Here is a 15,469-nt window from a genome sequence, read left to right as displayed (position 1 = left end):
GAAAATGACCGCTTGGCTCTGCAGGGTGGCCGCACTGCCACGAGGTGGCCCCAGGAACACGCTGCGCTCTGCAGCTGCAGGATGGCTGGGGTGAAAAGCAAACAACAAACCACCACCTAGAAGGAAACAGCCTCCGAGAAAGGCAAGTCGGTACAAACAACCCGTTATCAGCGCACAGAAACCTCACCACGGGGGTAACACAGCAGCCCCGCTGTCCTCAACCTGCTCAGCTGCTGCGAGCTTTCCCTCCTTCCATTTCCATCTGCAGTTGGGAACAGCGGGGCTGGCAGCGGGTTTGCGGGCTGATCAGTCAATGTGCTTTTCCCCAGCCAGTAATTAGCTGGATTATTATTTGATTATCACGGAGTTATAGCAGGAAAAATAGGCCTTGTAGATGAGGGTAACAATCATTAACTCTGCGTGCATCCCGCCCTGGTGGATTTATGCTTTAAAGCGGTGGGTGGGTTGGAACAAGCAGAAGAGGGGCAGTTGTTGTGATTATTGCCCTCTCAGTGCAGGGGATGGGGTGGGAGAGCTGTGTTGTGCCCAGAGTCCTGCTCTGCTCCAGCAGCTGCTGTGCCCCTGGGATACAGCTCGTTGCTGGAAGGGATCCCGGGGCAGAGTGTATTTATAGAGCACTCTGGGATCTTCAGGGATGGAAGGAGCTGTTCTAACCTGGATTTACAAGCCAAAAAAGTAGCCGCGCGCTTTCTGTGCTTTGCCCTTCATCTGCTGTCATTCTGCATTCAGATGGAGAGCCTTCCCTTAACCCTGGGGCACTAAGGGACATTCTCAGCTGGCAATATCGGTCCCAGCCAGGGATATTCCCCTTGGCACCCCATCCTGCAGCAGGATGGCAGAGATGCCCTTGGCATGGTTTCTCTAGCAGATTAGCACCCCAGCGGTGCTGGCATACCCATGGGATGGCCTTGCAGTCCTTTAGCTGGGCACACAGAGCCCACAGCTGTGAGACACACAGGGAAGCATTGCTTGGGACCAAGGATTGTGCCCCCAGCTGCTGCCACCCCATGCACAGCACTGAAGGAGAACAGCAGCTCATGCTCCTCCATGCACTACAAGTGTAGCCAGGCCCCAACACTGACCCCTTACACCGCTTTTCTCCACACTGGGTTATTTTTTCTCCCTCCAAGTGGAAACTGAATCCTGATTCATTGCCCACAGGGTGATGCCAAATGGACATCCTGAACTCACAGTCACAAAAACCACTGCTCAGAAGCACGGGAATACGTACCTTTAAAACTGATTTGCTTTGAAAGGCACGTGGATCAAACTGACAAGAAAAACCACAGATCCCACACAGGAGAAGAACAGAGCCTGAAAGCAAATATTAGTGCTCCTCTATGGGCACAGCAGCAGCTCAGCCCCACATCTGTGGCACAAGGAATGAGCATTTCAAGTCTGGTTCCCACCTTGGCTTTTCTGAGCACAGATTTATTTGCTTTACCCTATAAATCCACAGCAGCACCAGCACAGAGATGGAGAAGCTTAAGGTGTTGGGGTGGGGACAGGCCCACTGTGAGCTCCCTGCAGCTCCTGGGTTCCTGTAGATCCACAGCTGCAGCCCCTGAGCAAAAATAGGTGATGTTCTTTAGGATGGAGCTGCCTGCTTCTCTTGCCATTGCCCCACAGCAGGCAGCAAGGCTGGCACTGCTTCACACTTCCACAGCACTTATCACTACAGGCAATGTCACAATCAGTTCTGGAGCAGAGATAGGGAGCCCAGGGGCCTCTCTCTGGGTGAGAAATAACTCGGATGGACACGAGCAGAGCCAGCCCCTGTCAGCAGGCAGCGGTGTCAGAGCAGGGACAGCGAGATCACCTCTGTGCTACCCACAGGATGGGGAAAAACAGGGAATGAGCTGCAGAAGGTCGGGTGGGTGTGAAGACAGAGGAAGGGCAGCAGGCAGGGTGAGAGGCTGAGCGCTGGGATAAGGGACCTGGTTTTTAAACTGGGCCACTCCAGTGAACAATGCATTTACATCTGCTGGCATCCACCCTCATGCCCAGGTCCCCCCCAGTCTGCTAGCAGGGAGGAGGGAGGCATTTGTGCAATGAGATTACGGAGATTAGCTCCGTTAGGATAAGCAGCTCCCAGGCTGGCCCTAATCCAGCAGGAGCCTGCAGCCCACACACTGCCCTGCAGGACACAGCAGAGCCCATGGGGACAATTTATGGGGTTTCTGTACTAATGGGGACCCCTCAAAGCTACTCACAACAGCCTCAGTCCTGTGGCTTTTGCTGCAGCCTCAGCACAAGCATGAGAACTTTAAGGCTCTAGGGAGGCCCAGGCATCTGTTGCCCATCAGCAGCAAGGACTCATGGAGCTCCATGCTCTCAGGTGCTAGCAATGAGCACTGCCTGCAGAGAAAGGGGAGGAGGGAACAGGGAGCAAAACCAGCAGGAAGACTAATAAAAAGCACATTCTAAACCTAAGGAAGTGGCTGAGGGCAGTGCAGCCATGCAAGGCTCACTTGGGCTGCAGAGCCAAGGGGCAGCACCCCGTGCTCAGCACTGTGCCAGTGGGTGCTGATGGGGCTTTATCTGCGTTTCTGCACGTGGTGGAAAATCACTTGGGGAACTGAGCAACAGGCTGAAAGTGCCTGAGGCCAACTGGAGCAGCTGCTGAGGGCTGTGAGGGAAGGGCCTTGCACTGCCAGCACCATATCCACCCCGGTGTGCTGAAAGCAGGAGCAGAGATTACATTGCAGCAGGCTGTGACCTGGCATGTGGCACGGGCCAGAAATAAAACTGTTTATGTAGCAACGGAAATAATAGCAACAGCAGCTAGGTAAGATGTATCTCCCTCTATTTATGTTACTTATATAGGAGCATGTATTTATTTGGGTGGAAGGGATCTGTTTCTATTACAAATGGTTTTACTCCTGGTGAGCAGCCCAGGCTGTGCTGATCTTCTCACACAGCTTTGGAGAGTGATGCACGTTGCCCTTCTGCATGCTGAGCTGGCATGCACTGAGATAGGCAGGATGCAGCTGCAGGTGGGGACCATCACCCCATGCCATCCCTTCACTGCCCATAGCATTGCAACAAGGGAAGGGTCGGGTCTAAGGGAAAAGAAATGAATCACCAAGGAGTATTTATAAAGCCAGTCTCGTGCATTTCCCATCACACTGGGATGTGTCAAAGGGTCACGCGTGGTCCTGCAAGTGCTAAAGGGAGGGCTGGAAATAGTTACGGCCCTGCATGTGATTGCAGCAGGGGGAAGGAAAAAAGCTGAGCAGGAAGTCATATCTGCCTCTCACCCCCTTGGTGCTCCTAAAGCACCATCAGTGTTTCACACAGCAAGAAATAAGATGAGAAGGGATGTAAAGCACCCAGGATCCTGCAGCGCTGCCCAGCAAAGGAGCAGAAACTGCAGCATCCTGGTTGCTACAGTATTTATCTGCATTCAAAGGAGACCAGAGGAACATGCAGGCAGCACGCAGCTGTAGGCACACATATTGCAGGAGGGTCCCCTGGCTGCTCAGCCCCAGCACAGCTCTGCAGGAGGAGCTGGCAGTGCATGGTGCCAAAAGCTTGCAATGCACTGAGCTCTGCACAGGGCAACAGCAACACAGGGAATTGCAAAGGGATATACAGGGGATATACAGCTTATGGCTGAGAGATTTATGCTCATACCAGAAAAACCATCCCTGCTTGCCTGCCCCACATTTATTTTGTGCTTCGATTCAAGAGAGGGAACTTCTGGTGTGAATTCCCTCTGTGACCTTTCCTGTTTGATGCCTTCACAGCCGGCTGCTCAGCCCTCAGGCATTGCTTCATTTCTGCCATCCATCACCAGTGCCTCCCCGAGCAGCAATGCCACAACTACCAGCACTGCTGTCACCAAGCACTGAATGGAGATATTAAGGACATCACAGCCCTGGGCTGTACAGACACGGATGAGGACCTTTGGGCATCATCAAATATCTGCAGTGGCCCTGAGGGAAACTCATGTCCTTCCTTCTCATCCTTTGGCTGCGCAGGAGGACCAGTGTGAGCCTGCAGCTCAGCCCCATAGGGCACAGCCCAGTGGGAATCCTTCTGAGCTCTTTTCTTTCTCAGCTCTCCTCACCCCTCCACCTGCAAAGCCAAATTCCAGAGCTTACAAAGGAAAGCAAACCCCTACAAGGTGCTGCTCTGCAGACAGAGGCCGGGGCTGAGGCTTGGCATCTTCAGAAGGCTCTTCTCAGCAGCAAGGAAGGGTAGGCTCCGCTGAGGGCAGCCCTAAGGGGAACACACACAGCCCAGAGCCTACAGCCTGCACCTACATCCATGTATCTGCACATAAAGGAACTCGGAGAACACTCAGAGCCTGTATGTACACACTCTGTTGCTGTATCAGCCTGTAAACTTCTTGTTTAATCAAACACCTGCCATTCACCCACACTAAAAGAAGGGAAAGACCCCATTCTGCTGCCTTGCAAAGAGTCTCTGCATGTAACGTACATCACTTAACCACGCAGGTCGTAACTACAGACGTTTTTATGGCAGGATGACTTCACCTCCCAACTATTCTGATATCCACTGGTGTGCGGGACGTTACCCATTTATAGGTTTCTAATAAAAGCAAATCTTCCTTAAGTGGCTGCCGCTGGATTTCTCAACGCAGCCCAGGGATAAGCAGGATTCTGAGCTTTAAAAAGATCTCCAGCGGGCTAAATAAGAAAGTGATGACCAACCAATGTTATGGCAAAACTTCGGGACGTTCTAATTACAGCACGTTTGTCACATCAGAGCACTCCTCTCCATCAGCACAGAGGCACTGAAATCACCACGTCGAGTCCAAAAACCTCCTGCCCATCTCTGCTTGGACACAGAGGGTAGCACAAACTACAGCAGCACTGAAGCAATCCGTAATAGATTAAAACCAAGCTCTTCTTTCAGGAATTCACAGTCTGCTGCTAAAGAAAATGACGCATTTATTTGCTTTTAAAAACAACCAGAAGTACAACGTTAGGAAATATCTGCCCGTCACATTTAGATACAGAGTTTGAGACCGACTGATAGTGTTCCTTCACAGGGTTCTATTCACGTGCACCTTAAAGTGTTTCCTACATTTCCACCTCACGGCATTTACAATAAGAAGGCTTAACCTGTGAATTCCTCACACACACACACACACCGACATTTAGTGTGGACAGCTGCAAAGGATAAGAAACCCTGAATAGTCAATTCATTGCACCAAGACAAATGTAGGCTGGTAAAATAATAAGGCACAGTACTATGGATAGGGAACACGGGTTATTCCTGCAGGGCTGCATTCTGGGCTCCCTCTGAACACAGCGATGCTCACCCATGCAAGACTGCTCTGCTGACCCCAAGGTCTAAATGTGACAGTGGGAGCTGAGGACAAAGTGTTGGCGGAGTTTTTCAACACTCGAGGGCTCTTTTATGCTACGTGGGAAGTGCAGACGTTTCCCCAAAGCCTTAAGTTAAAAAACAAATAACAATAATCAAGTGGTATCTTTGATATACATCAGATATAAAAACCATGACGTCCAGTTTGAGAAATGCTGGGTACCCACAGCCTCCTAGTGCTCAACACATGGAAAAGCTGCAAGCTCTTTTAATTAAGGTAAAGTCTTTCACTGTGGCTTGCTTTCCATCCCAGCTGGGTACCGCAGAGAAGCACTGCAGATCTTTCCATGTTATTTTGGCTCTTCGCTTCCATACCGGCATTAAAACTTTGGCAGGCAAAGGATTTGTGTCAATCATTTCAGCCCAGATCCGAGCGCGCAATCAGCCTTTCGTTTGTGTGGGTAGGATTAGTAAGACATTGCTGAGATCATCATGTGTACGTTTCGCAGCCAAAACAGCTATTAGCGTTCAAAAAAGAAACAAAATAGAGCTGTGGCCTGCAGTGAACATCCCTTTAAAAAGGACCCGAGGTTTATTTCAGAGGTAGATTCAAAGATGACCATTGCAAAGAACCTCTACTGCTAAATTCCTATTTCCAACAGCTTCCACCTGCACGGAAGCCCCATCAGCTCGCAGCTATTGTAAACAATGGCAGACTGCATAACACACCTCAAACCTTACAGAGGGGTTTGTTCTGAGCTCTGAGCTTACCAGACAAGCAGAATTCCCATTCAGACAGGACAGACTGGGTAGCAAACCTTAACAAAGAGCACACTGGAGGCAGAGCGTGCATTGCCTGCCCTTGGTGAGCCCAAACCAGCTTGCTTTGGGGGGCTGCAGCACCACATCCCACATCACTGCCCCGCTGAGTTCAAACAGAAACAAGTTTCTCTTTGCAACTGAAACAGCCACGTGGTATTTGGACCCCGGTGTAAAAGCAATGCATATCTGGCAGATGCTCTGCCTTATCATTTGTTTTATAGTTAAAAAATATATATATTGCTAAAACAAACAGCTAAAAACGCAGACAATGAGCACAGCGTGTTACTTCCAACACAAAGACTAAGGATAACGAGCAGTCAAACAGAAAGAAACATCATAAGGAGCATCAGAACAAGTCCAGGTGATTTCATTACAGTTCCTAGAAATGTGATGGCTGTTTGGTTAGAAACTCAAGCAATTGGCATCTGTGTCATGCTAACTTCTAAGAGAACACAATTGAGGGTGCAGGGGAACCTCACGAGTGCTGGCAAAACAAAGAGGTTCCTCAAAAAACAAACACTGTTGCGTTCATCTATTTCGATGAGTTCAGCACTGTATCACTTCAACATCCTAACCACTATCACAAGTATAATGAAAGCGATGCACTTCTGATAACCTCGGACCTCATTTATAATGCTCAGCTTCCCAAAAAGCAAATGTGAACTTGAGATTCGACATCATCTCACTGAAGACTGTCACTGCAAGCATATCCATGATTGATAAACGACACTGTTAACAACACAGCCTGTGTTCCAGCCCTGTGAGTGTGGCTGGGTGTGATTCCCATAGGAACCCACCACGAGTTCAACAAGGGAAGTGTTTGCAGGGATGAGAACTCAGCTCACCCAGACACAGAATTTATGAGCTCCCTTGAAGGGCTCTTCCACTTCGGGCACACTGTGCCACGCTATTCTTAGAAAGCAAATACTGCATAAAGAACACGAGGCTTAGTAAATGAAAACAGAGCTCTGGGTTACGTAGAACCTCTTTTCAATATAGTAGAAATCTTCCAAAAGTTGCTTCTTTTTCCTTCTCATCCGCTGTGGCTACATAGAACAGATTAGCAAGACAGTTAACTGTGTGATTTTAAAACACAGGAGTAGTCCCAGGTAAATAAGGTTGATTCTTCAACATGTGCAGATCACACAGAGCACCTTGCTCAGTCAGGTCAAGGTGAACACAACGTTTTGAGGTAAAAAAAGGCAACGTTTTTGCCAGCTAATGATTCCATTTGTTGCTTCGCAGCTGTGATGTGAGAAGTTGCCTCGTCATAACCAGATCCCAGAAGTCCCAGGAGAACAATCATTCCACATTGGGTATTTTAGAGATGAACAGCATTCTACAGCCAAGCCACTGGTTGCTGCTCCTGAAAAAGGGTATTCCATTCCATCTCCTCCTTGTACAGCTCCTAACACAAACGCTCTGTCTTCTTCCTGGCTCCAAACACTACCACCACTCTACAGCCTTTCTATGCCAAGTGCTCCTTTTCTACACATCTTTCTTATCAAGCTACTGCTCCTCACAAGGTTCCCCTTCTTCCTCACCCATCTGGTTTATTTAAAAGGAAGTTAAAAATGCAAATAGGAAAATCAGAGGTGGAAGAAATAGGATGTTCCTGGCTTTGGGAAATGTGTCCCATCTATTAGAGATGCTGCTGACATTGGTGGTGTCCTACCACTTCCCCCCCCCAAAATCTGTTTCCCTGCTTGTATGTTCTAATAAAACATCATTCAGCTTCTCTAAACAAAATACCACTCGTGCCTTACTGTGAAGTGAACCACAAACACAGCACATGCACTGCTGTTGCTTGTGGCCACATGGATAAAAGCTAGACTACACTATTTGAATAGCATTACTGAGCTTAGTGCATTTACCCTCATAAAACAGAAGTCAGCAAAGCTCCTATGTGAGAATCTCCACTTAAAGAACAGTTGTGGGAAGCCTGGGGCTTTGGCTCTCACTCTTTGGCCTTTCCAATCACGCCTCCATCCAGCTTTTGAGCAGTGCTGTAATTAGAACAGGGAGAAGCTGAAAGCTCAGCCCCATCTCAGAAGGCAGCTCTGCTATTGAACATGTGGTCACCTTATCTTACAAATCACCCCGATTCTTCTTTTGTTTGTAGAACGAGAGACTCCTTGTTTTAATACTAAAAACTCGCTGCAGAGAAACTCATTAAATTTAAAACCCTCTCTTCATAAGAGTTCTAAATTGTGTTTAAAATTGCATTCAGGAACCTGGCAGGAGATCAGATGTTTTTGTAAATGGACCCACGCCATGTGGCTCCAAGAGCTGAGAACCAGAACAAGTTGTGCTGCTGCCGTTACAGGTCGCACCACCACCCCATGTTCCTGGAAGATAAAGGAATTAGAAGCTTACACATCTCAGCATGCAGAAACATCTCTCACAGACCCAAAGGAATATGATTAGGACTAAAATAATTCATCTCATAACACAGTTTGATTTGGATCTATGCATTTTTTTGTATCTTATCAGTCCTTCCTGAGATTACACTGAGATTTTGGAGAGCTATTCCATTTATTAGGGCTGTTCCACACATGTTTTCTTATATCCTACATCTTAAGAACTTTTACTTGTCTGACCAGCGTGGCATGCTTTAGAATTCCATGGAATTCAATGGACTTCACACACAACAACAAAACCAAACCAAGAACTCATACCAACAAGCAAACACACACACACACACACACACTCACACACCTGGGAGAGCTTCTTAATCTGAGCTCCAAGAAACATGTCATGGAATCATCAGACCCAAACAAAGCTGCCCATGCCTGCAATGGACTCCTTCTGCTCCTGAGCTTCCCTGTCAGCCTCCCACAGACTGTAAGGGGAAATAGCACGTGTGCAGGAATTACATCTACCTACACCTCTTGTGTTCCATGGTGTTCCTGAAATAAAATACAACTCAGGCTATAAAATGTCAACACCAAATTTGTCAGCATTTCTATCCAAAGATATTCCTTTAAATTCTTAGAATAGATGAGGGAAAAGCAGCACAGAGGAGTCCAATCCTTCAGACATAAGTTAGTGAGTTCTTAATGCATTACACCTATAATGCATTTGTGCTTGTGACAATGGGTGTAAAACTCTCCCCAAAATAAAATGAAAAAAGTTAATTTGGGAATTAACTGAAAATATACATTATAAGTCAATTTCCCTTGCTGTCTTAAGCAAAATAATCTCCTAACCTGTCTAGTTTGGTTTCCAAAACAGCATTATTACATAGCATAGCAGCCAAACTGCCACGTTACTCATCAGATGAGCTGACCTACCTAGAATGCCACCACGCTGCGAGAGAAACAGTCTGATAAAAGTTAGCCCTTTAAATGTTTAAATCCATTAAAAACCTCTGCCTTTAACTTCCTTTGATGTTATTAACAAATAATTAAAATAAAAAGTATGTATTCTGGAAACAGATGATTCGCTACTAGCTGACCAGCTTCGGCAGCACAGTGCATAAAGGTATACTGCCATTGGCATCAGATGTTAAATTAGCCCTCAGCTTGTTTGCTACCCCAACCACAGGAGGCAACTTGGAACCAATTCCCGTGAAAGAACTCGTGTAGCTAGAAATCCTTTTACTGGAGGTTTTATCAGTGCTGGGTGGTTTGGGTGTTCGTTTACAAATCCACGGGTGCCTTAAAGCTTGACTTGGAGTCATGCGCACAGCAGGATCCCAGCTGAGACATTCCTTTAAGAACTCTATGAACAAGGGATCGTCACAGCCTTTCAGTGCTGTCACCCAGTCCTTGTTCCCTGGAGCACCTCGCACTTTCCCCCTGCGCGATCGGCTCCCGTTGAGGGTCACTCTTCCATCTGCATGTGTAGTTACGGTGCAGTAACGAGGATGACCCTTGGAGTTGATAAAGTTCTTGGCTCGCTTGGATTGATCCAAAAGCTTCTGAGGGGGCATTCCGAGAAGTTCCATCATACAAGCCAATTGGTCTCCCTCATCCTCTCCAGGAAAAAGAGGGTATCCAGTCAATAGCTCCACCAGAATACAGCCAAAACTCCACATATCTATGGGCATCCCATAGCGACTTCCTAGAATTACCTCTGGTGCTCGATAAAATCGAGACTGAATGTACGTGTAGACTCTTTGGTGCTCAAAACAGCTGGACCCAAAATCTATAACCTTGATTCCACTCCTCCCTTGCTGTTTGAGAAGGATATTTTCCGGCTTCAAGTCACAGTGTATGATTTTGTTTCTATAGAGCGCATCCAAGCACTGCAGTATAGAGTGAGCAAACTTACGCACCAGCTGGATGCTGAAACCCTGGAACTTATTTCTCTTAATCAGCTCATACAAGTTCATACTCAAGAGTTCAAAAGTCATACAGATGTGGTTCCGAAAGGTGAAGCTTTCCAGCATGTGAATAACATTCATGCTTCCACTTTTATCCTGTTTCTTCAGGTGCTCCAGGATCCGGATTTCTTCTGCTGCTTGGCGATGGAATCTCTTTTCATTGCGAACCATCTTTAAGGCTAAGTGCTGGTGGAGTTTGTGGTCATAGACTTTAGCAACTTGTCCAAAACTGCCCTTACCAATGATTTTGAGCACTTCGTAGCGGTAAGCGAGATGGTCGTGGGGCACATGAATGTAGCTGCCTTGGTCATCATCATAACCTCCGTTGTTGGGGCCACCAATCACTCCTTGCCTCTTCTTTGCAGCTGGACCCACAAAGTAAATCTCAGAGAAGTTAAATATCTCTTGCTGCTCATATGCTGATAATTGATGCTTGTACTGTTTGACAGCTTCTTCTGGAGCCTGGGAAATAGCTTTGTGTGCTTTTGAGGAACTGCTGCCACCTTTAGAAGTGCTTAAGCTCTCTATGCTTTTATCTCTTGTCAGGGAAGGAAGAGATCTTTCTGAACAAGTAATTCCTGCGGACTGAAGGGTACCACTTCTTCTGTTCCCAGAGTCTTCAAACAATTGTTCCACTTTGACCTGGCTCCCACTCAGAGGGTGATCCTTCATTGCAAGCTTGTTGCTACAAACCTACAGATAGAAACACACAGAAAAAAAGCTTTATTTAATCTTTTTAAAGCACAGACTGAGAACGAAATCAGTATCACAAATAAAAGCAGCAACACCAGCGTGGTTTGCATTTCCACTGGGAACAAATACAGAATGCTGCAGGTCCTACCTAAGCTAACTCAAGTTAGAAGTGTTGTTGGAGAAGGGAAACAAACAAAGAAAAAGCAACTTAGTGAAACAAGCGCATGCACAAATGTGTTTTTAAGCCCATAAGGGTAAACCCTAGAGAGTCAAACATTCAAACAAGGACACAATGCCAATCTCCAGCAGCATGCACACAGTCAGCAAACAGCCAGGGGAACGGCTATGTTTAGCTTTAAACACGGGTGCAGCAAACACAACCAATGACAGATGCAATCTGCACCTGTCTGAAACGAGCAACACAACATGAATGTGCAGGGAAGTGTTAGCAATATTACAGAGACAGGCATGCCACTGGAAGACAAAGAAGCAACAGGATGGCATAGCTAAGCTGAACAGACAGCAAAAGGATAGCAACAGGACAAGACATATCTTCTGTATATAAAGCTTTTCATACACATAAACATTCGGTTTTGTGTTTATTCTATTTTAAAGGGGAAAAATGCATCATAACCACAGTCCCTCTGGAATCACAATAGCTGAATAACTATGAGAAAACAGACCTGTAAGTCCTTCATAGTCAAGAATATCTTTTATTCTTTGACAGCGGCTTGTAACCGCTGCCCCTTACTGCCATATGTTAAAGTATTTGCATCAGAAACAGCAAATAAGTACAAGAAGAAGCTTCAAGTTTGACATTTTCAAACAAGCAAGTGCTGAACTCCCTGGAATTCAGACCACGATTTGCACTGCAGTTACTCCCCTCCTCTTCCCACCGATGCTCCATGCTGACAGACAGCAAAGAGGTGTTGTTTTATCCCACACAACATGGAAGAAGCCGAGACTGGAGTAGCAACATCTGTTTTCCATTCTGTCCTTTAATCTAAAAATAAAGATTTGAGACACATGCCAAACCCAATCCCCGAAAACTGAAATAGCTGCACAGGAATCACACAAAAAATATAAATAAACCTGCAGAGCCATAGCAATAAAACCGAATTCCTTTTTAGTTACACAAAATATAACATCCTAGCACAGCCCATAAATAAAAGTAGTGAATGTTCTCACCGAAAGCGAGTTACATCTCTTCAAAGTCTCTGTGTTTTGCTCATAAGCCCAAAAGGTGGGCATTTCCTGCAGCTGTTGGCTTTAGATGAGGGGCGGTGAGGCCACTGGATGCATCCTTCTGAGTTCCACTGCCCAGAGCCCTATCAGCCCCAGCCCACCGTGTGCAGTGAGACACGCCTTGCCAGAAACTCTTGAGTGAAAAAAAGCAAAGCCCAGCCCTTGTAACTTCGAATAAACGCCTTTTTCTTGGAGCCTGGCTGAACCTCTGAGATAAGGAAGGCGTATATTTCAGAGCCAGCAAAAACACCATTCAGTGGAGCGCTCTAAACCAGCACGCTTACAAACAAACAAGACAAAGCACAAAAGCTCAGCAAACCCCGTTCCATCTAAACGTGCTGTTGTTTGCAGCAAACACTTACTGCTTCTAACTCCCTCAATAAACAGAGAATTTGTGAGCATGTTTCTACCACAACCGTTTCTTACAGAATAAATGATGGTTTCAGAGCCCAAACCAGGCTCAGCATCCCTAAGTATCGTAGAATGGCCTGGGTTGAGAAGGACCACAATGATCATCTGGTTTCAACCCCCTGCTATGTGTAGGGTTGCCATTCACCAGACCAGGCTGTCCAGAGCCACATCCAGCCTGGATAGTGACAAGGGCTGAGTCCTCATTCTCAGGTGCCTGTCACAATGCTTTGTCACAGAACAGCAGGACACACACACACACAGTTCCATCTGACTTGAAGTCAGATGACTTCTGAGCAACACCAGCTTTCCCTCAGCAGCTTGCTCTTACAAATCCCAGGCTACCCAGTGTTCCTTTGTCGTTGATAAAACACGCTGTTAGAAGCCAGGAAATTACAGTGACAACACAACTGGCACTGCATTAAAGACTCTCACATCCTCACTTCAGCTAAAGTTCTATAAGTAAACACTCAAGCCAGTTCCTACACAATTCTCTTCTCCAAAGTGCATCGGTTATTTCCACAAGCTGAATCAAACCCATCTATTCTCAAAGCAGAAATATTTATGCTCTTCGATATAGCTGGAGATGAAAAGAACCAACAGCTGCACATATCAGGCATCCTCAGCTCTCACGTAACTTTACATCACAAAACAAAAATCTTGGAAAGCAAGAAACCGAGCATCACTGAAATCCATATGCTTCTCCTTTAAAGCTGAGCTGTTTTCATCCCCGCACACCTCAGCATGCAAGATACCACTGAGACTGCACTCTTTTTATATGTAAGGGTGAAGGCAGGCCGTTCTACAGCCCTTAAGTTTGTCTTAAAAAGCTATCAGGTGTGATGGACAACATACAAGTGAAGGATAAGTCGCACCACGGAAACAAAACATCCATACAATTACATTTACACTTCACTGGACACTTCCAGTCTACTGATTTCTGTTTAGTTACGAGCAGCTGTAGTGATGCTGTGACTGAAACACTGCATTTAGGAGTTCACATTTGCCCCCCCCACAAAACTACTGCTCATCAAATCTCTGCATTTCTTCTGTTTTCTCAATGCAGTTGAGAAAGGAAACCTGTGTTACTGTATTTGCTCAGTGAAGGGCAAAGACCAAATGAGTACGTTGTACAAAATAACACGTTGCTCTTATGCTTAGTAAAAGCAACATCCCACCTTTTGCCTTTTACTTTCTAGAATGAGACACACTGCCATATATTACCAACTTCTAAATACTCACATTAGATCTTCCGAGGGAAGGCAGTCCTGAAGGGCTGTGCTCTTCATGTGCAGACTCTTGGTACCTAAGCTGATCTATCCTCATATAGGAGTCATATAATCCGTCTCCAAACCTGGCTGGAAATGTTCCATACAGTTATTGACAATTCACATTGCAACGGATGGAGGCAAACACTTGGGTGTAACTCATGAATCACTGAATGGCCTGGGTTGAAAAGGACCACAATGATCATTGAATTCCAACCCCCTCCTATGTGCAAAGTTGTCAATGAGCAGCTCAAGCTGCCCAGAGCCACATCCAGCCCGGCCTTGAATGCCTGCAGGGATGGGGCATCCACAGCCTCCTTGGGAGGTTCTCATATAATTACTAAATAATGTTAAACTATGGCATTCAGAGTGTTATAATACCAGCGTATAACGCCGTTTAGGAATCATGGATCGACACTTTAGCTTTAATTTAGAGCTTCTCCTTTTTCAATCCATGCTTGCACTGCAAATATACCCTCCAGGAACAGGAGGCAGCGCGTTCCCCTCCCTGCATTAAGCACATAATCCCAAAGTGGCCTCATCGCGAGCAGCAACGCAAACGGAGCTCACGTTTGATCGGACTAGCTGGGAAGTAGGTTATCCCTTACAAACGATACGGGGGGATTTACAAGCAACGGATTTACTGACAGGAAAAAAAAAAAAAAAATAATAATAAAATAAATTAATTAGTTTTTAAAAAAATAATAACGAAAAGAGGCCGCGGTGTTCGCTCAATACCCGAGAAATACACGGGAGAGAAGCAGAGCGCTCAGCGTGCACCGCAAACCAAAGGGCTGCAGGACCCCCACGCTCCTACCCAGCCTGGATGGCGGCTCCCCCTCCCCGGCTAGGCCCGCACGTAGGCCGCATTGTTCCGCCGACCCCCGCGGGGCCCACCCGGTGCCGAGGGGCCGCTCCCAGCCCCCTCTCACCCTCCTCACCTGCACCGGGCGGCGCCTCCGGCTTCCTGCCCAGCAGCATGGTGGCGGGGGGAGGCGGCCCCCATCCCCCGTCGCGCCGCCGCCGCCGCCCCGCACCTCCGGCCTCGCCGCCGCCGTCCAGCGCTGCCGCGGCGGGCAGCCAGGCTGCGGCCGCCCGCAACTGCCGGGCCGCGGCGGGGCCGCCCGTTGCCAAGGGAACGCGCCCCCGCCCGCCGCCGGAACGAGCATGCGCACTGCCGGCGGGGCGGTGCACGGAGCGCTGCGCTCTCTCAAGGTCCCGGGTTCGAGACCGGCTCGGGGAGCATCGAGCGGCTGGTTTCTTAGCGCACAGCCGGGTCGCCGCGGCTCTGCTATCCCGCAGATCTCCGCTCTCTGAGAGCCGCAGATAATGCCTCAGGGTTATCCGGAGCTCGCTTTCTTTTTCTGTAAACTCGGCTGTTCTTGTG

The 15,469-nt window shown here is 47.4% G+C and overlaps 1 protein-coding gene across 3 annotated transcripts; it reads right to left on the bottom strand.

The window, feature by feature from the left end:
- Nucleotides 1–4,918: 4,918 nt before the first annotated feature.
- On the bottom strand, nucleotides 4,919–15,160 carry DYRK3 (dual specificity tyrosine phosphorylation regulated kinase 3). 3 transcript variants are annotated; one of them, XM_072356243.1, is made up of 3 exons: nucleotides 15,024–15,160; nucleotides 14,057–14,172; nucleotides 4,925–11,161 (listed from the first exon to the last, which is right to left on the bottom strand). In XM_072356243.1, exons 1-3 carry the CDS (start codon nucleotides 15,061–15,063, stop codon nucleotides 9,590–9,592), a joined length of 1,728 nt encoding a protein of 575 aa, XP_072212344.1. In that variant the 5' UTR covers nucleotides 15,064–15,160; the 3' UTR covers nucleotides 4,925–9,589. The 3 variants fall into 3 exon arrangements, with proteins under 3 accessions (XP_072212345.1, XP_072212344.1, XP_072212343.1); XM_072356242.1 differs by having other exon boundaries at nucleotides 14,057–14,168; XM_072356244.1 differs by lacking the exons at nucleotides 14,057–14,172; nucleotides 15,024–15,160 and adding an exon at nucleotides 12,350–12,491 and having other exon boundaries at nucleotides 4,919–11,161.
- Nucleotides 15,161–15,469: the final 309 nt, after the last annotated feature.

Source organism: Excalfactoria chinensis, chromosome 23 (genome assembly GCF_039878825.1).
Source record: "Excalfactoria chinensis isolate bCotChi1 chromosome 23, bCotChi1.hap2, whole genome shotgun sequence".
NCBI classification, from domain to species: domain Eukaryota; kingdom Metazoa; phylum Chordata; class Aves; order Galliformes; family Phasianidae; genus Excalfactoria; species Excalfactoria chinensis.
The sequence above is the reverse complement of the archived record's forward strand: the minus strand, read 5'-3'. Positions and strand labels throughout refer to the sequence as shown.

Excerpts from the sequence above, each read along its gene's own strand:
- DYRK3 (XM_072356242.1), bottom strand. The coding sequence starts at position 15,088 with ATGGGGGCCGCCTCCCCCCGCCACCATGCTGCTGGGCAGGAAGCCGGA. Across the intron at positions 14,169-15,023 it reads GGAGGCGCCGCCCGGTGCAG|GTTTGGAGACGGATTATATG; the intron begins GTGAGGAGGGTG and ends ATTTCCAGCCAG. Across the intron at positions 11,162-14,056 it reads CTTCCCTCGGAAGATCTAAT|GTTTGTAGCAACAAGCTTGC; the intron begins GTGAGTATTTAG and ends TTCTATCTGTAG.